This window comes from Eurosta solidaginis, chromosome 2 (assembly GCF_040869045.1).
Source record: "Eurosta solidaginis isolate ZX-2024a chromosome 2, ASM4086904v1, whole genome shotgun sequence".
NCBI lineage: Eukaryota > Metazoa > Arthropoda > Insecta > Diptera > Tephritidae > Eurosta > Eurosta solidaginis.
The window spans coordinates 56,210,753-56,235,729 of NC_090320.1; the positions used below are offsets into that span (position 1 = coordinate 56,210,753).

The following is a 24,977-nucleotide window of genomic DNA, read 5'->3' on the forward strand; positions in this document are numbered from 1 at the left end:
TCTTCCACATCAGGATAAAAGACATACTCGTCCACATTAATTCCTTCCAACTCCATTACCTCTCGTAGCCGTGCTTAAAGTTCGATCTTATTGCCGGTTGTATTCAATCCACGGTTCTCCAACTCATTTTTCAGTTGCTGGATCCTTAATTCACTTAACTTTGCCATGTCCTTGTTGTCCTCTGGAATTTATTCAACAATTCCTCTTCTGACACCAATTGTAACGAATTTAGGGATATTCCGCTTATTCCAAATCTTCTGCTAACATTCGAATCGCTAAACTGTTGAATAAATAACTCCAATATGCAATAATGCACAAATGGTCTTTATTAGACGGTGCAGTGAAATAACTCGCAAATGCAATAACTCCCAACAAAAAAATTAAATAACTCCCAAATATTTTCCATACAAATTGGCACTTATTTCATTATGAAATAGCTCCCAATTCATTGGGACTTATTTCATAATTTTTGCTTTCATAATGAAACAACTCCCAAATGAAATAATCCCCAATAAAATTTCTTTGGGAGTTATTTCATAATTTTTTGAGATTGGGAGTTATTTCAGTTTTGTTGGGAGTTATATCATTTTCTTAAAAATACAATTTTATCAAACTTTGACGTTCTTCTAGCAGTTTCTATGGGTCGACTATATACATTAAGGGACCAATTGGTTTTATTCGTAAACCAAAGGGGTTTGAACTTTGAAATTTTGCACATAGGTTCTCAGGGAGTTCCCCAACGAGAATCAGTAAGTAATTTTTAATTGTTATTAACAATTTACTAGTAATTAGTAGTTAAAGTTACCATGGTATAACTATCACTTTTTATCTACATACGAACACTTTCACAAGAATTTTATACATAAGTACACTTTATTATGTTTATAAAACCACAATAAACTATTTTCATTTGTTTAAATTTGCGTATTATTGTAAAATTTAATGATTTATTTGTTTACTTTCCGCAAACACAAGCATACAGCCATTTTATCTAATTCACTGCTTGCTTGGTGGACCAGATGCTTTAAATTGTTCCAACGAAAAATTTTTAAATAGTACCAACGAGGAAAATGGACCTTTTTCATTCAACTCTATTTATTTATTTTACAAAAAATAGAAAATTTGGAATAAAAAATCGCGCGATGCACAGTAATTCTGCGTAGAACACCTTTCTGCATAAGCGGCCTTCGTCGCGCTTATAAAAAATAACCGGTAGTAGCCACGGTTATACCACACACCCGGACTTGGCATGGCGTAGCCCAGGGTTATTTTTTATAAGCGCGGCCAAAGGCCGCTTATGCAGAAAGGTGTTCTACGCAGACTTGTTCCTTTTATTTTTTACTTTTAATAAATTATGTTAATTTCATAAAAAAATGCGATTTTTTTAAATAAATTACGTTTACTTCGACGACACTATTCATGTTTTCTTGTAATTGTAACTTACATATGTACATAATAGTTTGCTGTATTTTTCAAATCTCATTGTAACTGATTATATAGTATAAAGATACCATTTCAAATCTTGATTTGGGATTTATTTCATTTCTTGGGACTTCTTTCATTTGGGAGTTATTTCATTTTTTTGGGACTTGTTGTTTCATTATAAAATAACTGGCAAATATTGGGAGTTATTTCATTTCCTTCATTTATTAAAGTTGGGAGTTATTTCATTTTTATTGGGACTTATTTCATTTCCTTCTTTGGGAGTTATTTCATTTATTAAAGTTTGGAGTTATTTAATTTTTATTGGGACTTATTTCATTAGGAGTTATTTCATGGGAGTTATTTCATTTGGGAGTTATTTCACTGCACCTTTATTAGACTACTTGAAAGTACTTCACAATAACACTTAACTTCACAACCAATAGCGTGAAATCAAACTGATTGCTTATGCCTCAGCTTGTGCTGCTTTTATACTCTTCGGTTTCCTCGTTCGCATAATTCTAGGCGTTTCTCCTTCTAGAATTTACTAGTTCGCTGAAGATTGCATACTTTTGTGAGTATCTCAGGAATATGCATGTGTATGTGTGAGAATTACTTTGCTGATGATTGCATAGTTTTGTGAGTATCTCTCCGCTTCTGTATGTACATATGTGTAGACATAATGATTGATTTGTTTATGTAGATACAAGTGACTGCTTAGTATTGGCTTAAAAATGATAGTATCCCTTAGTGTTGCTAATATTCGTCACAGTATGATAACTTGCAGAGTTGTATTTGTATCCAACACTTATTATTAATAATATTACATTACGAAATTGCCTGATGATGAATTCGTGGCAGTTTTCTTTTTATACCTTTCATGAACATGAAATGGTATATTAACCTTGGTCCGATGTTTGTAACGTTGAGAAATATAGAAGATAGACTCACCATTAAGTATACCGAATTGATCAGGGCGACGAACTGAGTTGATATAGTCATGTCCGTCTGTCCGTCCGTCCGTCTGTCTGTTTTAACGCAAACTAGTCCCTCAAATTTTGAGATATTAATGAAATTTGGCACAAGAATGTACTTTTGTATTATATTAGACATTTGTCGGATCCGGTAGGATCGGACCACTATAACATATACATATCTCCCATACATCCGATCGTTCAGATAGGACGATTTTGGTCATTCCTGCCGCAATTTAGAAAGTATAAACGTGAAACTCGGTGATATATATTCTAATATATCATAGAAGATATCCTGAAAAAATCACTTTGATCGGAGGTATATATAGTAATATCCCATACAACCGATCGTTCAGATAGAAAGATTTTTGGCAATTTCTCCCTTAATTTCCAATATAAAAACGTTAAACTTTGTGATATTTATTCTAATATATTGTAACGAATTTACTTGCAAATCCTCTTATTTGCAATCCTCTGCTAAGTTCGAATCACTAAACTGTTGAATAAATAACTCCAATTTGTAATAATGCAAAATGACCTTTATTAAAGTACTTCACAATAACACTCAAACTGTGCAACGACTATCTTGCTTAATAACCAAACTGATTGATAGCTCAAATGAAACTCTACTATTCAAAATAATACTGCTCTCGCTCGCTAGATAGCGTCTTAGTCGAAACTGTTTGACAACTCAAATCAAACTGAATTCCAGCGCCTCTACAATTGCCGCCTTTTATACTCTTTGATTTCAACCTTCGCATCTTCTAGGCGCTTCCAGAATCTACTAGTCCAGCAGCTCTCAAACTTCTCAGCTGTAACTACAATTGCAGAATTTTATAGTTATTCTCATTGCATACTTATAGGAGTATCTCAGATATATGCATGTGTTTGTGCATTGACTCTCCGCTGCTCGTATACGTACATGGTACATATGTGTAGACGCAGTTATTGTTTCGTTTATACTGTTTTCACACAGAAACTTAATGATCTCATTTCACCTGCTAATGAAATCGTAAATTTTTTGCTTTCACACAGAAGTAACTGCTCGATTAGTATGAAGGTTGAGACAGACAATCATGGCGGAACGATACAAGGTGGGAGCATGGTGACATACCTACAAACAAAAAAAATTCCATGTACTTGTAAATTCGATGGACAAATGTCAAAATCGTACTGCGCCGGTAGTTGATGTATCAAATCAAATAGAAAAGGTTATCATCAGCTGTTCGATGCGGCCACCTTGTATCGTTCCGCCATGCAGACAATGACATTTGCTTTGACAAATGACATTTTTAAGCACTGAACACACCTAAAACTACGAAACGGAAACGGAAGCGAACGCTGCCAACAGAGTTGCATTGTGCTTTTGACTTCATTAGGCATTCGATTAGCTACTAATGAAATAATTATAGATTCGAATTTTGTAGGGAAGATTGAGCTCAATAAGCGTCTTAATGTAGAAAACTGCCTTTATTATTCAATAAGCCGTCTGTGTGAAAAAATTATTATGTAGATACATAATGATTGATCTATGGATGTGAATTCACGTCACTGCTTAGCATCGGCTTAGAGATAGCAGCACCCCTTAGTTTTTGCTAATATTCGTAACACTGCCCTCCACCTAAGTCTGATCGTCCCGATCAGACAAATCTCTCGATCTAAACACTGCTAGCATCGCCAAATGTACCACTCTTCTATTTCGTGATTTCCCAATTGCTCGTATGCGGTAGATGACATCACCGATCGTCTTCACAACTCTGTACGGGCCTTCCCAACTGCACCGATATTTGGATGGAACACCTTTCCGCCGGCGAGGGTTGTATAGAAGTACCAAATCTCCCTCCCGGAAACCTTCCAAATTATTTTCCTTGTCGTACCTGTGTTTCATCTTACTACTCATTATCCTGGATCGTTCCCTCGCACTCTGTTGCTTGGCCAATGCACTACTTCGTAGAGCTTGCGCTTGACGGATTGGCTTCGCATAATCAGTATCGTTCCCACGTTTCCAACAGTAGTGCGCTCCGGCTTTAAACTACCCTCGCATTCTTTCTCGGAAATTCGTTGCTTCGTTTTCCTGCGTCTTTTAGGGTTTGTCAATGCCAGTGTTTCTCTCACAGGTACTTTTGATTTTGCTTTATTTGGCCCATTCGACCTATTAATCTTTGTCTTTGACTTCCGTGGTTTTTGTCGAGTCTTCTCCACCAGTACTCGATTACTACTGAACCCTTTCTCCAACTTGAAGTTAAGTGGTATATCCTGGTTCTTGTAACGCATCACCCTTTTCTGCATATCGATCTTGATGTCATGGTCAACCAAGAAGTCCACGCCCAATATGACTTCATCAAAGATCTCCGCCACAACGAATTTGTGTAAAACCATGACCTTCCTAATTAAGACTTCACAGATCACTTCTCCCTGGACTTGGTTATACTCGCCTGTGACCGTACGCAACCTTGCTCCAGGTAACGGTTTTACTCTCCTGTTGACTAAATCAGTTCGAATCAAGGAAAGAGATGCGCCCGTATCTACAGTCAGTACACGCTTCTTGCCATCCACATTCCCTCTGACGGTAAGACTGCTTGATTTCCTTCCAATTTGCGACACAGATATCACAGGGTATTCAATAGCTGGATCTAGCTCTCGATCTCTACCTCTTACTCGCTCTTGCTCATCTCCTCCAGCTTTGCGTTTACGGCCACCCACATTGTTGGAACTGTTAGCGTTGGTGTTGCAATAACGCACAATGTGCCCCTGCTTTCCACACTTAAAGCATTTGACTGCATCATTATTTTTCTGCTGCGTACCCTTCAATGCTTCCAAAATTGCGTCTACCCAGTCTGGCCTTTCCACTTCCACGCGATGAGCTTTGTACTCTGGCTTACTCAAAAGTGAGGCTGTTTCCTGAGTCAGTGCATGCGATACCGTTTCAGCAAATGTTAGTTTTGGATTCGCATATGTAGCCCGCTTCGTTTCCACATCTCGTATGCCATTTATGAAACTCTGGATTTTTACCCTTTCAGTGTATTCCACGGGTGCGTCCGCATTTGCGAGATGAGCCAATCTTTCAATATCAGAAGGAAACTCCTGCAATGTCTCATTTGCTTTCTGGTAGCGGTTTTGCAACTCTATTTGGTGTATCTGCTTCCTGTGTTCGCTTCCGTATCGCCTCTCTAGAGCGCTCATCAATTTTTCGTAGTTGTTCCGCTCTCCCTCAGGAATAGTCTGTAAGATTTCAGCAGCAGATCCTTTCAATGCCACGAATAGTGCAGCAACTTTATCTTCAGCACTCCATTTGTTCACTGCTACGATCTTCTCAAACTGAATCTTAAACACCTGGAAAGGAACAGAATCGTCAAAGGATGGTGTTTTTACCTTTGGATTGCTTGCTGAAACAGCTGGGCGATTTAGTTGTAACTGTTGCATAAGACCTTTCAACGCTTCTATCTCGGCATCAGTTTTGTCCTCGAGTTGTAAAATTGTTTGCATCCTGCTCTTCCAGTTTCGCAAAGAGCTGCGATGACACCTGTTCCGAAATTTTTTTCGACATTCCAGATATACGTGCCTCTTGCGCTTCCAGTGAGATGGCATATATGTCTTCTGTTCTTCCAATTGAGATGACATTTGCGACGCCATTTCTTAAATGCGTGCCTCCTGTGACTCCAGCTGAGATGCCATTGTCGATGTTTGTACAGATATTGTGCGGGTCACTGTCTGCGGTGTTTCGTTTTTTTTCTTCCATTTTTGTTGTTGTTCTGTCGCTATCATAATGAAAGACATACTCCTCAGCATTGTAGATTCCTTCAAATGCCATAGCTACACTTAGTCCTTTTTGTAGCTGGGATTTATCGCCAGAAGTAGCCAATCCACGGACTTCCAACTCCTCCTTCAGTTGCTGGATCGTTAATTCACTCAACTTTGCCATGTCCAAGTTGTATTCCCAATCTTCGGAATTTATTCAACAATTCCTCTTCTGACACCAATTGTAACGAATTTACTTGCAAATCCTCTTATTTGCAATCCTCTGCTAAGTTCGAATCACTAAACTGTTGAATAAATAACTCCAATTTGTAATAATGCAAAATGGCCTCTATTAAAGTACTTCACAATAACACTCAAACTGTGCAACGAATAGCTTGCTTAATAACCAAACTGATTGATAGCTCAAATGAAACTCTACTATTCAAAATAATACTGCTCTTGCTCGCTAGATAGCGTCTTAGTCGAAACTGCTTGACAACTCAAATCAAACTGAATTCCAGCGCATCTACAATTGCCGCCTTTTATACTCTTCGATTTCAACCTTCGCATCTTCTAGGCGCTTCCAGAATCTACTAGTCCAGCAGCTCTCAAACTTCTCAGCTGTAACTACAATTGCACAATTTTATAGTTTTTCTCATTGCATACTTATAGGAGTATCTCAGATATATGCAAATTATCGCCCTCCTACTTTAGGAGGGGTTTTTAAAAAATAAGAAGAATTTTGTATGGATAGTTACAGAATGTAACATTGACACCAAACTCAGAATCCAAACTGCCTTTATTTTCCACAATTGTTCTTATTTATAACTTAATTCAATATTTACAATATAAGCGTTGCATCGGATTTGCCCTTGAAAACCGATGCGTGAGAAATGGAATGTTTATTCAATGAAATGCCAGTGGCTTGAGAAATATAATATTTGTTTAGTCTGCTTACTGAAATGCCAGTGGCTTGAGAAATATAATCTTTGTTTAGTCTGTTTACTGAAATGCCAGTGGCTTGAGAAATGGAATATTTGTTTATGATTGCCATAAGGGCACTGTGGGAAGTGTACTGTTAACTCCCCCCTTTCTTTAAAAGAATCGCCCCGATTCTGTAATTTTGTTTGTAAGTTGATTAATTTTAACGGTTAATTCATTAAAAATGTCCTCTTGTTTTATTGACTGTCTATTTGTTTTCCATCTCTCAACCACTTTGTTGATCTTAAAAAATATATATATTATAATTATAATACATGTTTTTGTTTTTATCGGCCTATTGATAAATCATTCAAGGTTCGAATCGAGCTCAAGGCCAGAACAATAATTTTTTTCTAATGATAATTATTGTTATTTTTTATTTTTCTAAATTTGAAAAATTGTATTTTGTTTTTGGAATAGTAAGTAGAAAATTTTTCAGACAACCTGCCATAGCTGCGCAGATAGATCCATTTCGAAGGGTGCTAAGCCTTCATCATCAGTACGCTTTAGGCATGCTGCGCTAACCATTTAGCTATGCAGCGGTGGTTTGTTTGACTGGCAAATTTGCTACTTCTATTCCTTTTTTTTGGCCTATTCCAAAAACAAAATACAATTTTTCAAATTTAGAAAAATTAAAAAATAACAATAATTATCATTAGAAAAAAATTATTGTTCTGGCCTTGAGCTCGATTCGAACGTTGAATGATTTATCAATAGGCCGATAAAAACAAAAACAATTCTTAATAAACCATGAGAACTTGGGAATGTCAAACAACAATAAACAAAAATCCAGCATTATCAGTGATTTGCACCAGATGGCGCAACACTGAATAAATATAGTTGGTAAAAAGGAATAGAAGTAGCAAATTTGCCAGTCAAACAAACCACCGCTGCATAGCTAAATGGTTAGCGCAGCATGCCTAAATCGTACTGATGATGAAGGCTTAGCACCCTTCGAAATGGATCTATCTGCGCAGCTATGGCAGGTTGTCTGAAAAATTTTCTACTTATTATTCCAAAAACAAAATAAAATTTTTCAAATTTAGAAAAATTAAAAAATAACAATAATTATCATTAGAAAAAAAAATTATTGTTCTGGCCTTGAGCTCGATTCGAACCTTGAATGATTATAATACATGTTAATACAATGACAATCCAATATACAGGATGTGATTGTATTTCATTTCTTACATAGTTGATCAAATTAATGTTTTCAAATTTCAAATTATAGTCTTTTGACTCAATGTAATCTACAATTTCAAAAATTACTTACTTTACTATTCCTGACATACTGCCATATTTTTGAATCTATATTTTCATATGTAACATTATCAATATTTGTTTGATTTTCAAATGTAACTAAATAAATTCCATCTAATTCCTGATTATTGATAATATGCTTCCCTGAAACTAATATAGCACCCTGTTTTATTTCATCTATTTGTTTATTGCCTTCTTTAATTTTTTTACATTTAGCTTTATCTCCAGTTAAAATATCTGACAAGCAACTATTTGTATTATTAATTTTACAATAGGTATTTATCAATTCTTTTTTACAATTTTCAACATTAACATATTTGTCGTTACATTTTGCAATTTCTTTTGCAATTAATAGCTTACCATCTATTTGGGCAATTGGCCTTACTTCAAACAATTTACAGTCAAATATAATTTTTGGATATTTTATGTAAATAACTATTACATCTTCATTTTGCAATATTTTAAAAGTAGATACGTCTATTATATCTGATATAGACAGTCGTCCCTGCTCATTTTCGGTTATCTTCTCTATTTTTTCAATTACTGGATTGAAAATTCCTACTTTTGCCATTACTATAGTATTAACGAGATTTTGTAATTCCGACATTAAAAATTCATTTCTTCGTTTTACAAGTAATTTAACATATTCGTCTCCATTTAAGCTTCTTATTGTTTCAGTTAATCTATAAATTTCTTTAAAATTGTTATCAAATTTTCCACCGTATCGTATTCAATAAGATGTCTTGTCCTACCAAAGTTTATCACTGACTCATGTATGGTAAAACGTCCTTTACTCAGCAATATCTGCTGTTTAAACTGATTCAAAGGTTTTTTTGTCTCCGGAATTTCCACATTATCTGAGCTTTCCGCAGAATGCTGCGTAGCACGATCCGATGAGTCATCAGATACCTGATTTAAATATTGCCCAGATAACGCATCCGCTACTATATTAACTTTACCTGGCTTATAAATTATTTTTGGAGCATATTCCTCGTTTATAGTGTGCCATCTTTTCATTTTAACATTAGGGTTTCTTGGAGAAACCGAAAAAGATAATGGCTGATGATCTGTGTGAATCTCCAGATCTGATACCCCGTAAAGGTAATTTCTTAAAGTTTTTAATGCCCAACCTATGGCATTAAGCTCCTTTTCGTTTGTCGCATAATTTCTTTCTGTGGAATTCAATGTTTTCGATATAAAAGTAATGGGCTTTCCTTCCTGACTTAATACTCCTCCCAATGCGTCATTTGAGGCATCTGTTGCCAATATAAATTTTTTTGTAAAATCCGGCTGAGTTAGTTCGACTTGGTTTGCAAGTAATTTCTTTAACTTTTCAAAAGCCATAATTGCGTCTTGTTCTAATCTAACATCAATTTTTTTAGACATGTGCTGTGACACATTGCCATTTTTCCCTGATAAATGCTTCGTCAATGGTTTCGCTATCGCTGCATAATCTTTAATAAATTTTCTATAATAACCTGTCATCCCCAGAAAACTACGAAGTTGTCTCACTGTTTTAGGTAATGGATACCTCGAAATCGTTTCAATCTTTTCCGGATCGGTTTTAATAATATTGTTAGCTACAATATACCCTAAAAATTCTACTTCCTTTCTGTAAAATTTCGATTTTTCCAATGAAATTTTCATATTTGCTTTCTTCAACGTATCAACAACCGTCTTTAAATGCTCCGTGTGCTCCGTAAATGTTTTGAAAAACACAATGATATCATCTAAGAACGTTATCCATAGCTCTTTGAAAAATACCAGGTGCGTTTTTCGGTCCAAAAGGCATTCTTAGAAACTCATACTTGCCGTTATTAACTGAAAATGCTGTCTTTTCCACATCACTATCCTTCATCAAAATTTGATGAAATCCCGACTCAAGGTCAATTGTAGAAAAGTATTTAAAACCCCCCAAATTAGACAGTATGACATTGCTGTCTGGAATTGGATATTTATCCGAAACTGTTACTTCATTTAATTTTTTGAAGTCCACAACCATCCTCAACTTTTGTGTACCATCTTCATTTATGCCTTTTTTTGGTACACCCCAGATGGGTGAATTGTATGGGCTTTTACTTGGACGAACCACACCATCTTGTAACAAAACCCTGATCTCCTCATTAACAAAGCTATTTGCACCTAGCGGATATTGATACTGCTTACTCCAAACCGGAGTATTAGTCGTAGTACGAATCTCTGCTCTAACATCTGTCCTAAATGGTAAATTCATATCTATTTCAGAATGAATTTTCTTAATTTCCGCTATTATTTCCTTTTCCATAACAATAAATTTATTTGACCCTTTTCTACTACAGGGTTTGTAATTATCTTCTGCATTGCTGGAACATACATCGGCTGGTGCTTCAAAGGATTCTTCCTCCAAAGTAATTGTATTCACCGCTCCCTTTTCACTATTTATCTTGTCGGATAATTCAACGACTGGCTTTTCAGGATCTTCTCCCGAATTTTTTATATTCAAATTATTTTTATTAACGTGTTTTATTTTAAAACTTGCCGGAATTCTCTTCGGCTGGCGTCTCAGGATTTCTTTGTCCCGAGTGTTTTCCTCTTTATCTTCCTTTCTTTTGCCGGTATTACCATCGGCTGGCACTTTAGAAGTCCTTGCTCCCAAAGTATTTTCATTTTCTAAATTTTCCTGTCGCTCGGATTCACTTCCCAAGCTAAATATTTCTGCTTCTTTATCGTTATTTATTATCAACCTCCTCTTTTCAAGATTAATTACCGCGTTTTTATCTCTCAAGAACTTATATCCGATCAGCAAATCTGCTTCTAAATTTTCAATTTCATAAAAAATTTGCTATTTACCGAAAAAGTTATAAAATGATAGTAACGTATTATTGAATAGCGGTTAATTGTTTTAACTCTTTTTTGATCTAAAAAATGATCCTCATTTATATTATTAACACGCAATGCCTTATTGGGTGGTTGCACGGTCTGCTGCGTGCTTCCATTTGCTATTTACCGAAAAAGTTATAAAATGATAGTAACGTATTATTGAATAGCGGTTAATTGTTTTAACTCTTTTTTGATCTAAAAAATGATCCTCATTTATATTATTAACACGCAATGCCTTATTGGGTGGTTGCACGGTCTGCTGCGTGCTTCCATGTGGTATTTTTTCTATATTACCACTTTGATTGTTATTACTTTGGTAATTATAAGCAGGTTTTAGCTGCGGCCGATTTTGTACCCTGATGCTGGAATCAACATCCATTGGGATCGGTCGTGGTTGCACCCTTTCAATTCTTTGGTCGAAATTTCTTTGAGGCTGTTCTTGTGCAAACCTCAGATTATTATTGAAGTTTCTTCTATGGTTATAATTATTTTGCCCATTATTTGCCGAAGGCGAAAAATGGGTCGGCCTACCGAACTGTAAAGCAAAATTTGCTCGCATATTGTTAGACTCCAATTCTTGGGCCTTTGCCAAAGCGTTCGGCAGATCACTTGGTGACAATGAAAACAGGATATTTGATAAATTCCCATTCAATCCGGTTATAAATATGCGTAAAGCATCTCGCCTATTCTTGGCATTAAGTTCCCTAGTTACTGAACTGTCAGTACCGTAGGTCATGATCGTTTTATTTATCAACAACGTTAATTTCTCGTTAACCTTATTATAATAATCAATTATTGAATTATAGCCTTGTCTCAAAATGCTCATCTCTTGTTCAATAATGTGGGCTGGCCTCTTGTCGGCGTATGCGAAATCTAATCGTGCCAAAATGGCATCAAAATTTAGCACTGTCCCCATGATTTGATAGCAAATCATTGGCTTCCTAGGTAATCTTATTTCTTAATATAGTTAGTGCAGCGAAATACCTACGGCTGCCTCTAACGTATAAACTCATTGTGTTATTAGCGGATTCCCTCCAACTAACATATTTATTTTGCATTCCCGTGAATTCGGGCAAAGACTTTATTATCTCTAAAGACTCCTCGCACTTTATTTGCTGGTTGATGATCTCAGGCTTGTACTCCGCAATAGTAGCTGCCTGAGTCATCCCCTCGATTTGCCTGCGCAATTCCGCTACCTCTAATTTTAATGAAGCGTTAGTCTCGGCTATTAACCTAACCACTAGGGCTTCATTTTCACTTTCTAACGACATACTTCTAAATACTTGTATCAACAAATCCACACTTAAATATTTTTAGTAATTGTTTTTTTTTTTTTTTAAATAGCGTAAGTACAAGAATGAATCTTTAGTCACTAAATAGCATAAAAATTAATCTTACTTTACTGGCGTACTGCTGCTCTCACTGGTCCTGTAACATCAAATTTATATACAGCTTCTTTTTTTTCCTCTGCTCCTTTTTGAACTGCTCTTCTCCTCTCATTTACTTCTTCCTCTTATTTAACGTTATGGTTGTATGTTTGTTTTGTTGTTGTTGTTGTGATACGAGCAATTCAAGAATTAGATTTTTAAATTTGTTTTTCTTTTTGCACACTTTATTAAATTTATTTCTCCATGGACTTATTTTGCTGTTAGCTGCTCACTTGTATTTTTCTTGTCAATTTTCAAATTTCAACCCACGAACTTCACATTAAATGATTTAAGTATTCGAACAGCGATTCAACAGATGATTGAAGCTGTTTACTATTGTTAATGTTTTTTCTTCAAACCATTTGTATAAGTTCACAATGGTAGTTAGTTAAAGTTTTGAAAACAATTTTTTGTTGTTTTACTTTTGTGTTTTTGGTTCTTTCTCGTCCAGTGACGATACTTATGTAAAAATTTTGTTGTTTAACTTTTGTATTTTTTTTGTTCTTTCTCGTCCTTTGACGATACTTATTTAAAAAATTTTGTTGTTTAACTTTTGGGTTTTTTTTTTTTGTTCTTTCTCGTCCTTTGACGATACTTATTTAAACAAACTTTGTTGTTTAACTTTTGTGTTTTTTTGTTTTTTCTCTTCCTTTGACGATACTTATTTTTTAAAACGCGTGCCCCACACGCCGGGCGCCAATTATCGTCCTCCTACTTTAGGAGGTGTTTTTAAAAAATAATAAGAATTTTGTATGGTTAGTTACAGAATGTAACATTGACACCAAACTCATAATCCAAACTGCCTTTATTTTCCACAATTGCTCTTATTTATAACTTAATTCAATATTTACAATATACGCGTTGCATCGGATTTTCCCTTGAAAACCGATGCGTGAGAAATGGAATGTTTATTCAATGAAATGCCAGTGGCTTGAGAAATATAATATGTGTTTAGTCTGCTTACTGAAATGCCAGTGGCTTGAGAAATATAATCTTTGTTTAGTCTGCTTACTGAAATGCCAGTGGCTTGAGAAATACAATATTTGTTTAGTCTGCTTACTGAAATGCCAGTGGCTTGAGAAATGGAATATTTGTTTATGATTACCATAAGGGCACTGTGGGAAGTATACTGTTAACTTGCATGTGTTTGTTCATTGACTCTCCGCTGCTCGTATACGTACATGGTACATATGTGTAGACGCAATTATTGTTTCGTTTATGTAGATCCATAATGATTGATCTATGGATGTGAATTCACGTCACTGCTTAGCATCGGCTTAGAGATAGCAGCACCCCTTAGTTTTTGCTAATATTCGTAACAATATCATAGAAGATTTCATGAAAAAATCATTTCGATCGGAGCTATATATAATATATATCCCATACAACCGCTCGTTCAGATAGAAAGATTTTTAGCCATTTCTCCCTTAATTTTCAATATAAAAACGTTAAACTTGGTGATATTTGTTCTAATATATCATAGATTTCCTGAAAAAATCACTTTGATCGGAGCTATATGTATATAGTATATACCTATCCCATACAACCGATCGTTCAGATAGAAAGATTTTTGGCCATTACTCCCCGAGTTTCCAATATAAAAACGTGAAACTTGGTGATATATATTCTAATATATCATAGAAGATTTCCTGTAAAAATCATTTCGATCGGAGCTATATATAATATATATCCCATACAACGATCGTTCAGATAAGGGGGTTTTTTGCCACTTTTTTATTTTATATTTATCTTAAAAATCGTTTAGGTATGTACATCTGTTCACTATATATTTCTTATCTTATACATCCGATTATTTGGAGATTGCGAACGGGATAAGATTATTGTTCAGCCCCATTCATGAAAGGTATGAAGTCTTCAGCACAGCCGAAGACAGTCCCGCCCTTACTTGTGTTTTTTTGCATTTTTTCTACGGGATATGTACATATATAGTGTGTTTGCATTTTTTTTTAAGGAAATTTCATTAACGTTACTAAAAAATGCAACTTTAATTGTAATGTTATTGCATTCATCCACTTCTGCATTTCAGGTTGCCTCGAAAAGTACTACTTTAAGTAAAACCATATCCGATAGAGTAAACCAGAGATGCCTCCAAGAACGTGTAACCACGCAGGTTGAGCGCAAATCTATTTACGATCAATTTTTAGGCAGCTCAACAAAGCACCATCATCAACAACAACAACGCCAGTATGGTGGTGGCATTGGCAGCACAGAAAGTAATGAACATCATAATCCCAATAGTAGTTCTAGATTCATACCATTCTTTGCGGCAGGCGGCAAAAAATCATATGAAAAAAATTCTTCATCATCTTTAAATGAGTTTTTCAAGCAGGCCTTGAATACTCAAAAACAGCAGTCCATTGAACATCAACATCAATATAACAAAGTTAATTCAAATGATAATTCAAACTTTAACGAAATGCCCAAGGTGGACGAGTTGGAAGCTAAATGGCGTCGTAATTCTTTAACTTCTGAATGCACTCTAACACACCACAAAAATAATACTAATAATATGATGAATATGGATAATAAATATAATAGCAAATATAAATACTCCAGTTATAAAAATAATCAGGATAATAATATACCTGAAACAAATATGAAGAGTAATTTGGTACAACATTCCAACAATTTCACACAGCTGCTGGGACAAATGCAAAACAACAACATGAAACTTTTACAAAATAAACAGTCAATCACACAAACACCAAAAGTTAGTGGAAAAGGCGATGAACAAAGTTCAGCAATAAATAAGCAGCAAACACAAACTCAATATTGCAATGAAAATATTGCGAATTTTATCAAACAGCAACAATATCAGCAGCAACAACTTTTGTTAGCAAACTTGCAGATGAAAGCAATTCTAGCTAGACCTGAAGCGCAATATCTGTTATTGGGATTAGCAAAGGGTGAGTCTTGTTAAAGAATTACATAATAAATTTTTAGTTAGGAGAAAGTTTAGAACTGAAAAATAACCTTACTATATATAGTAAATACATTAGACTGGGTCGAAAAAAAGTTGCTAATTTCCGCCCCTAAATTTAAACATTATGTTGAGAGGGTTTCGGAAAACTTCTTTTAAATTTTTTTTTTGATCCTTCGAAATACAGCCGAAAAGGTTTTTTCGTTGTAACTTGGTTATTTTACGTCCGATTTTTAAAATTGATATGTCATTATTTTGGCCTTGAGAAGCTTCACATTTCCGTTTTATGTCCTTTTAAGCTATAAAGTTTTCACATAATTAGGTCAGCTAACAAAATTGTCAGTGCACTTTAAGACATTCCAAAACGGGTTGAAATATATGTTTGTACAAATGAGTGAATAACTTAATGGTGAATGCTACACCGTATGCCTTTGAAAGAGTAAACATATATAATTTTGTACACGAATTATTTATGGCTACTCAAGTTAGGCTATTGATTTTGAATCGGTTTGTGCTTACTTTGCTTGTTGGGTTTTTTTTTGTGTCAGTATTTTATTTAGCTTGATTTCCAAAGAATAGTTTACATTTGTTTTTCTCTTTTGTTTTGTTTTATTATTGTATTTTTCTTTTGCATACAATAAACATTTTCTTTGTGTTTATAAAATTAAAGTGCTCTTATTCTATGAGTTTAAGTCTATTTTTATGTATTACAATTTTCTTATTTTTATTATTTTGATTTATGTTTTCTATGTTTCTAGTTTCTACATTGTTTTTATCGATCTTTTCTTCTCTATATGGAATTATAGTAACATAATTATATTTATCGATATTTTCTACCTTATAGGGAATTAATGTAAAATTATTGTTTTCATCGATATTTACTACTCTAAAGGGTCCTTTATACCTACTACTAGTAACACTAAATCTCCTAAATTTATTTCTTTATATTGCGTTTTCCTATCATAACTAATTCTTTGTTTTTCCTTAGCCTGTTTTACTAATTTATATGCTCTATCTTGCGCTATTTGTAACCTATACTTAATTTCTTTGTCGTAATTGTATAATGGGCTTACTGTATTTTCTCTTAAAAATTCGTAAGTCTGGGGTTTTTTGGCAAATACTAAATCGTATGGACAATAATTATGAACTGTAGATGTATTGTAACAATTCGCAAAATATTTAAGATATTCATCCCAATCATTTTTTTCAATGTATATGTAGGAACGTACATATTCATTGAATGTTCTATGACTACGTTCAACTGTGCCTAAAGTTTGATGGTGGTAAGGTGTTGACGTTTTATGGTTTATTTTTAGAAGCTTGCATAATTCTTCAAATAAGCAATTTTTATATTCGCTTCCCATATCTGTTATAATTGTCTTCATGCAATTCGCTTTGGCTATTGTTTTTGCGTGGTTGCTGGGCATTGGTATTGCAACCAAATACGTAGTCAAGTCACATACTATAGTAACTGCATATTCATTTCCATTTTCCGATCTGAAAGGAGGGCCTATCATATCTATTTGTATTGTTTCGAACGCTTTTGTGGGCGTTTCGGGTTTAATCATAGGCTCTTTCAAATTTTTAATTATTTTATTTTTATTACAATGAGCGCATTTTTTGATGTGTTTTCTGATATCATTTTTCATTCCTTTCCAATAGTATTTTTGTTTTATTTTATTTGTCATGCGATTTATTCCTGGGTGGCCACCAAAAACAGGATCGTTATGAAATTTGTGAAGAATTTCTTAAATTTTTTCATTATTTGTGACATGCATAACTTCTGGGGTTAATGCTATAATTAGATTTTTGAGAACTTTGGTACCAATTTCTTTAAATGTGTCTACCCGGGTATAATTATCTTTAAACAATTTGTCTCCTAAGGACAACTGTATTTTTCTAATTCCTAAATTGTCGGCATCTTTCATAAGCCTGGCAAAGAATTGACCTAAGTCAATCTTCGCCTCAACAATTAGATTTTTTATATTAATTTCGCTACAAATTTTCTTTCCTTTTCTGAAACGTAATTTCGGAGGATCGAAAACGAGCTGGACTAGTCTCTTTACTTCACATTTATTTGGCACTTCAAATATTATTGGGTTCTCTTTGTGACTTTTTATTTCTTCATTTTTACTATTGGAATGTTTATTGTTATGATTTTTGTTAGTTTCCGATCTAGTCGTAATTTTTAATATTTTACTCGCTTCTACCGATATTTGTTTAAGGTCTTTAATATCTATACGTGATAATGCGTCGGCTACATAGTTTTCTTAACCTGCGATATACACCTCGAAATATTCTTCCAGATCTATTCTGATTCGAGTTAACTTCGATGACGGATTTTTCATCGAAAATAAAAATGTTAAGGGTTTGTGGTCTGTTTTTACCAAAAATTTTCTAACGTAAATGTATGGTCTAATGAATGGCCGCTAATTCTTTCTCAATTGTTGCTTTATTAATTTCTCCTTTAGTAAATGATTTTGATGCATAGGCAATTGTTTTCCTTCATACTCTTGGCTTAGCACTGCTCCGCGAACATATCCATTTGCGTCAGTTATTATACAAAATTGTTTATTGAAGCCGGGATATTGTAGGATATTAGGGCTTATTAACGCAGCTTTCAAATAGTCAAAGGATTTTTTACAATCCTCTGTCCAGTCGAAAACTACATTTTTCTTGCAAAGTCTTGTTACTATTCTAGAATATTCTGCAAAATTTGGAATAAATGTTCTGTAATAATTACAAAATGCGACGAATCTTTTCGCCTCATCCGCGTTTTTAGGTGTTGGGTAATTTTTACAATTTCGAATTTATTGGGATCTGGCAAAACTCCTTTGCTTGTGCATTTATGACCAGGTAAGTTACTTCTTGGTTGAAAAATAAACATTTATCAGGATGTAATTTTAAATTATATTTTCTACAAGTTGCGAAAACATCTCGTAAATTTTTAATCATATGATTTTCGGAGCATCCTAATACGACTAAATCGTCCATGTATAGGAATGTTTGTGAAGGTTTTAAGCCTGCAAATGCTAATGTCATCATTCTTAGGAATGAGTTCGGTGCTACTTTAAGGCCATACGGTAATCTTTTAAAACGATAAGTACCATTATCTGCTCTAAAGGATGTGATATCTCTTCACTCTTCGCTGAGTTCAATCAATCTGGTGAAATCCAGACATTAAATCTAAGCATGAAAAATATTTAGCTCTTCCTAATTGATCTAGTATGTCATCAATTCTTGGTAAAGGGAATTTATATGCGGTTAATTTTTTATTTACCTGTCTGTAATCTAAAACCATTCTCAATATTTTTTCTTGGTTATTCGGGAGTGATTTTTTTGGTACTAATAAAATTGGACTATTGAATTCTGAAATTGAAGGTTCTATTATGTCATCTTTAATTAGATTGTTGGTTTGTTAGTCATCTGAATTATTATGTTTTCTGGGTAGTCATATGGTCTCAATATTAGAGTGTCACCTTCTGTTTGATAATCTAAAATGTAATTATATTTTTTAATGAAATCTAATCCTAATATTCCACCGCTTGGGATTGGGAAATTGTCTTCTACTGCGTGAAATTTGTGTCTAATTAATAGATAATCATCTTTTAAGTCCGCTTTAACCGTGCCAATAGTGATTGTTATCCCTTGACCAATTCCTCTTACAATGTTTTTTGAGAATTATTTATCGTGACATTACTGTCAATTTAACCCTTTTTTATTATGGTATCGATTAGGAGGGTTGATATGGAATCATTCAGAGTTGTTCTGGAAGATATGCAGCTATTAAGGTGTAAATTGAAAATATATATTTTTTTATTTATTGAGGTGGAGTTTGTTGCCTTTCCTGTTGTTGCGGTTATTTCCTCGCGATCCGAAATTTCGACCAGATCTTTGGTTATTTTGTCTGTTATTATTATTATTGTTATAGGTATTGAAAGAACGTCTATAATTTCCTCTATAATTATTGTTTTGGTAACTCCTGCGAAAGTTACCTCGGAACTGATTTTGTTGGCGAATATGTAATATTGAATTTGTATTTCCAGTTACTTCTGTGCAACTGTTAGTAAATTTTGATATGGCATCGTTCATTGTTGTGAACGTTCCAGCTTGAATCATTGTTTTTACTTTATCGTTGGAGCAGTTTTTACACATAGCTTTCACAGCTGATTGTGTAGCATACTTGGTTGCTAACTCTGGTGTTTGTCCGTCAGATATGTATGCTCCTTCCAATGATTTTGTGAGCTTTTCAATTTCAGCAGTGTATTGATTTGCAGTTTTACTGCGCTGTTGGATATTCAGGAGTTTTGCTGCCAAACCTTCAACTGATTCACCTTTAATTGCTGTTTTTAATTTTTGTTTTATTGCCTCAATTGAGCTTTCAGTGCTTATTAGGTTTCTGGCTGTTCCTTTCAGCTTGGTTTTTATCATCGAAACCGCTACAGCTTCACGGGTATCCTTAATTTGTTCTAAGATATCCAAAGCATTAAAAAAGCTATTCAAGTTTTCAGCCTTACCATCAATTCTGGCAAAACTGATGAAGCAGTCTATAAAAATTGGACTATTGTTTGTGACATTTTGTTGCTTTCACTTTGTGAGGTTTTATTAAAAATTTCAATTTTTGGGGTTTCCCCTAATGTTGGTTGAGTTTCAGGTAATAATCTAGCAAAATCAATTTCTAGCTCCCCTTCAAATGTCGGTGGGACTAATGCCTCAATGTTATATCTACCTAATGAGGATACTAATTTATCTCTAACACCGGAAAAAATTTGTTGTTTTGATGGCTGGCAGTTAATTTGCTATGTACTTCTTGTATAGCTTTGCCTATATTATTCAATGACTGTAATATTATCGTGAGGTGTTTTAAAATGGTTAAAATGGTATGCTTATATTTTGTTTAATACATTTATAAGCTTTTTCTGCTAGAATTTTTTCTTCCACTAGTGTGTTGAGAATAGTTTCCCATTTGCCCATCGAGGTAAAAAAATATTTTTTTTTTTTTTTGGTTTAGACGTTGTCTAGACCATCTGCTCGGCTCATGTATTTTTTCTTTAAAAATTTATTATGAGTTGAGTATAATTTTAGAAATTAGTTGACGCAAGTGCAGACCGTCAAAATTATCAACAAGATTTTGATAAAGTCTAATGCCTCACTATGGTCAATTACTTGAATGGAATTAATTACGTTTGCATTGGATTCTTCTACTTTGGATTCTTTGCCTCCCATTTTGAAATAATAATTGCCAAAAAAAAAATGTTTTTTTTGTTTATTTATTTGTGATCTGTAAGGTTATACATTATCATCATGCGTCTGGTTTCCTCGGTTCTAGTAGTAGGATTAATGACATCCTCCAAAAGCTTTTCAACCATTGTAACTTCTTTTCTAAACCTTTTTTTTCTATTTTATTCTCAAGCGTAGTGATTGGGTTTTTGATCGGCATTATAATTAAAAAAAAATTTTTCTTTAAAAAAATTATTTTATACTTCTTTTAATTCCCTAATTTTATTTTTTTAGACGAATCCTTTCCTCTGTGTTTGTTGTTAAATTATTAATATGGCTACAACCTTTTTTATGTTAAATCTTTTTCCTCCTCTTTTTCTTTTATTTTCAGTGGGTTTTGAAATCTTTGGTTCCTCAATTTTTTGTTGTTTTATTCTACTCCTATATTCTTCTATGCTAATTGCCTTAGGGCCTTGTTTAATTATTTCTACTGCTTTTGCTTTTTCTAATTTATTTACTTCTTCCTCAATTGATTTACGACAATGCAAGAATACTGCGTCAAATTTATTTATGCATATTTCAGTAGCCTTACTCCAGGAACATAGAAGAATGGCCAGCTATCTCTTTATGTTGAAACCGTCAGTTGTAGTTTAAAATTTTATTTTATTACTATTCATTTTTTTTTTTTAACTCTAACTTTTACTTTTTAATTTTTATAAATCGCAAGCTTTATTTTAATGTGAATTTGTTTATGAATGCTGTTGTGCTATAAAAGATTTAAGAATCTTATTGTACTGACATATATTGAAATAAATGCAATACAATGCAATACAATGCAATTCTTTTTGATTATTGATTTCGTTCATTGAAAAATTTAGAGCGAGAAGAAAAAAAAAATCTTAATTTTATTAGCAAAAATCTACTTTTTGCCCGTAAACTGGCAGCCGTTAGGTTGCCAAATGCTTTTAAAATAAACTACTTAAATAATTAGATACATAATCTGCTATCTCCTCTTGTCTTCTTGATGTGTGTCTACAGCCCAAGGTCTATTCAACTTCTCTATGCCTTACGCTTATCACGAATAATACTCTGTTGAAAATTTATTTTGAATTATGTTCGTTGGGATTATCACTTCGCATCTTAACATGCGTCCAATACACGAATAATAGTCTGCTGAAAATTTGTTTTGAATTATGTTGTAATATTTGGGACGTCCTGCTAAAGATGTTTAGCAGACTGCCTTGTAAACAGCAGTTTCCTAAGCAGGACTGGCAGGATCGCCATGTAATATTTGGGGATAATGAGGATAACGTAATTTAGGTTGCAGTGCCCATTTAGCGGCACCAGATAGAATTTACTGCCATTGAAGCGGCAGCAGATTGAATTTATCTCTTTATTCAAAAGTTGTTTTCTTTTATACAAAATTTCTATGAGCTAAAATGCTTACTTACACTAATACTTACAAACTAAGTATAACACACATATACATTCAATTCAGTTCCCTGGGAACTGCATTCTAAGCATAAATAAAATTAGCTGTGGAATTTGCAACGCAAGCACAAATGAATCATGTTAATCAGGTAAAGGCTTGTCGCGAGCAAGCTCCAAACAGTGGCATACCAAGGTTCAGGTTACCACGGTGCACGGTGTACAAAATATATGTTTGTACAAATGAATGAATGTGTCAATTGAATCTCAGGCCGTACCAAAGCGAGCCAAAATATATGTATGTGCAAAAGTATTAATATGTATGTAAGAGTCAGTGCATTTTAAGACATACCAAAACGGGTTGAAATATATGTTTGTACAAATGAGTGAATGCTACACTTTCAATATTTATTGCAACTGTTATTTTACCTGATTCTTATTATACTTATACCTGAAACTCATGATATTTTTGGAGAGAAAATTGCAGGGTTTGCATTGAAAAGTTAATAAACATATTCCAAATATCATGAGTAGGGGAAGTCAAAGTAAATAAGTGAGTCAAACCTGTTGTTTCGTATTTATAATAATAACACTATGCGGCAAAATCAACTTTTTTTCTGGGTATTGGACAAAACCCCCCCTTTTTCGTAGAGATAATAATAATAATAATAAACCCAACGGATAAATACCCTCCAAAGCCCGCCCAACCGACACGAGGGGCGCATCCGCATGACGCACGGATTTTCTTTTTGCCGAGTTGTCGATAGGCGGAGGTTTGTTAAGCGTTGAGATCTAAAACTGCTCAGCTACAGAATAAATATCATCAGCTGAGTATTATACATAACATTTGGAAATAATACATATACTACATAGTTAAATAAGTGAACATTTTATATAAAGATTTATTTTTATTTTTTTTTTATTATTTTGTTACGAGTTAAGACAGGATAGGACAGTTTTCTTTATAGTAAAAAGTGAATCTGTTATATCAAACGAATTCGAATGAGAGTTATAATCATGACACAAACACCGAAAAGGTTCATTTAATTCGAAATCAGTTCTGCACTGCCTCAAAAGAAGAGGTTTGTAATGTCTTGACGCTCGTGATGGCACATTGAAGTTTACTTCGTTCAAAAGAAAGGGGCTAGAAATCAGTCCATTCAGTAGTTTAGCCATGAATAATACGGCTCGCATTTCTCTACGACTTGCGAGAGTTGGAATATTGATAAACTTTAACCGACTAGTATAAGGTGGAAGATTATACCCAGAGTCCCAATGAAAATTCTCTAAAGAAAAAAGTAAAAATTGCTTCTGTATTGACTCTAGTCTATCTGCATGAACTTGATATCGCGGATTCCAGACTATTGATCCGTATTCTAATATCGGTCTAACTAATGTGGTAAAAAGGGCTTTAGTTACATAAGGGTCACTAAATTCTTTATACCATCGTTTCACGAATGATAGAACACCTCTAGCCTTATTGACAGTAGTCATAATATGAAGGTTGAAACTAAGTTTAGCATCCATGGTGACTCCTAAGTCAACAAACTAATTTACTGATGCAAGACAAAAATTACTAATTACGTAAGAAGCCTCTGGCAAAGATCTTCGAGAGAGGCACATGAATTTACATTTATTGAGGTTCAGCGGCATTGAGTTTGCGTTGCACCAAGCAACTAAGCAGTTTAAATCCGCTTGGAGCAAGGGACGTTCATCAATAGACGCATAGGACCTAAAAAGTTTTACATCATCAGCATACATTAAAATTTTGGAATATTTTATTGTGGTACAGATATCGTTAATAAATAGCAAGAAAAGAATTGGACCGAGATGACTACCCTGTGCGACGCCAGAGGGAACATTAATAACATTTGAAAGAGTATTTTTAAAAATTGCTTTTTGCGTTCTACCGCAGAGATACGAAGAGGTCCACTGGGTTAAACCAGGATGGAAGCCAAGTCGATCAAGCTTGTGGATAAGCAATGAGTGGGAAACTTTATCAAATGCTTTACTGAAGTCAGTGTATATAACATCGGTGTGAAGATTTTCTCTAAATCGATTAGAAACACGAGTTGTGAATTCAAGTAGATTAGTAATGGTAGATTTGCCTTTACAGAACTCGTGTTGTGAATCTGTAATCAACGTAGAAATGGAAAATGTTAGCTGATTAGTAACAATGGCTTCAAATACCTTAGGGATAGCAGACAATTTTGCAATTCATCGATAATTTTCTACACACGATCTACTGCCGTTTTTATGAAGGGGTATAAGAAAAGATTCCTTCCAAGCAGCAGGAAAAACACCATGTTTTAGGGACATATTGAATAAGTCAGTTAGGGGCTGATAAATATGTTCAGCGCATTTTTTAAGGAAACAAGTGGGAATAAGGTCAGGACCATATTTGTAAGATTCCTTCAAAGACGTTAAATGTGAAAAAATCTCCTCAGGAGATATTGCTGAAATATTAATTGCGTTAACTGATTTAAGTTGATAGGGGTATTCATTAGACAACGAAATTGATTCAGCGGAATAGTTGGAACTTGTGCAAAGAAGTTGGCAATATCTTGATCGTCGCTAGAGAAATCCTCACGGTATTTCATAGCAGAAGGAAACCCTTTAACCCTACGTTTAGAGTTTACGAAACCATAGAAAGCTTTCGGATTGCAAGTTATTTTCTTTTTCATCGTACAAAGATAGGTATTGTAACACTTTTTGTTTAATTCAAAA

General features: G+C 34.1%; 1 protein-coding gene across 1 annotated transcript in view; it reads left to right on the forward strand.

Annotated features, from left to right (window-relative positions):
* cup overlaps window positions 1-24,977 on the forward strand; it is a 203,027-nt gene that overhangs the window by 71,289 nt on the left and 106,761 nt on the right. Inside the window, exon 5 of the mRNA XM_067765374.1 lies at window positions 14,709-15,588. Coding sequence (XP_067621475.1) covers window positions 14,709-15,588 — 880 coding nt within the window. The remainder of the gene's footprint in view (window positions 1-14,708; window positions 15,589-24,977) is intronic.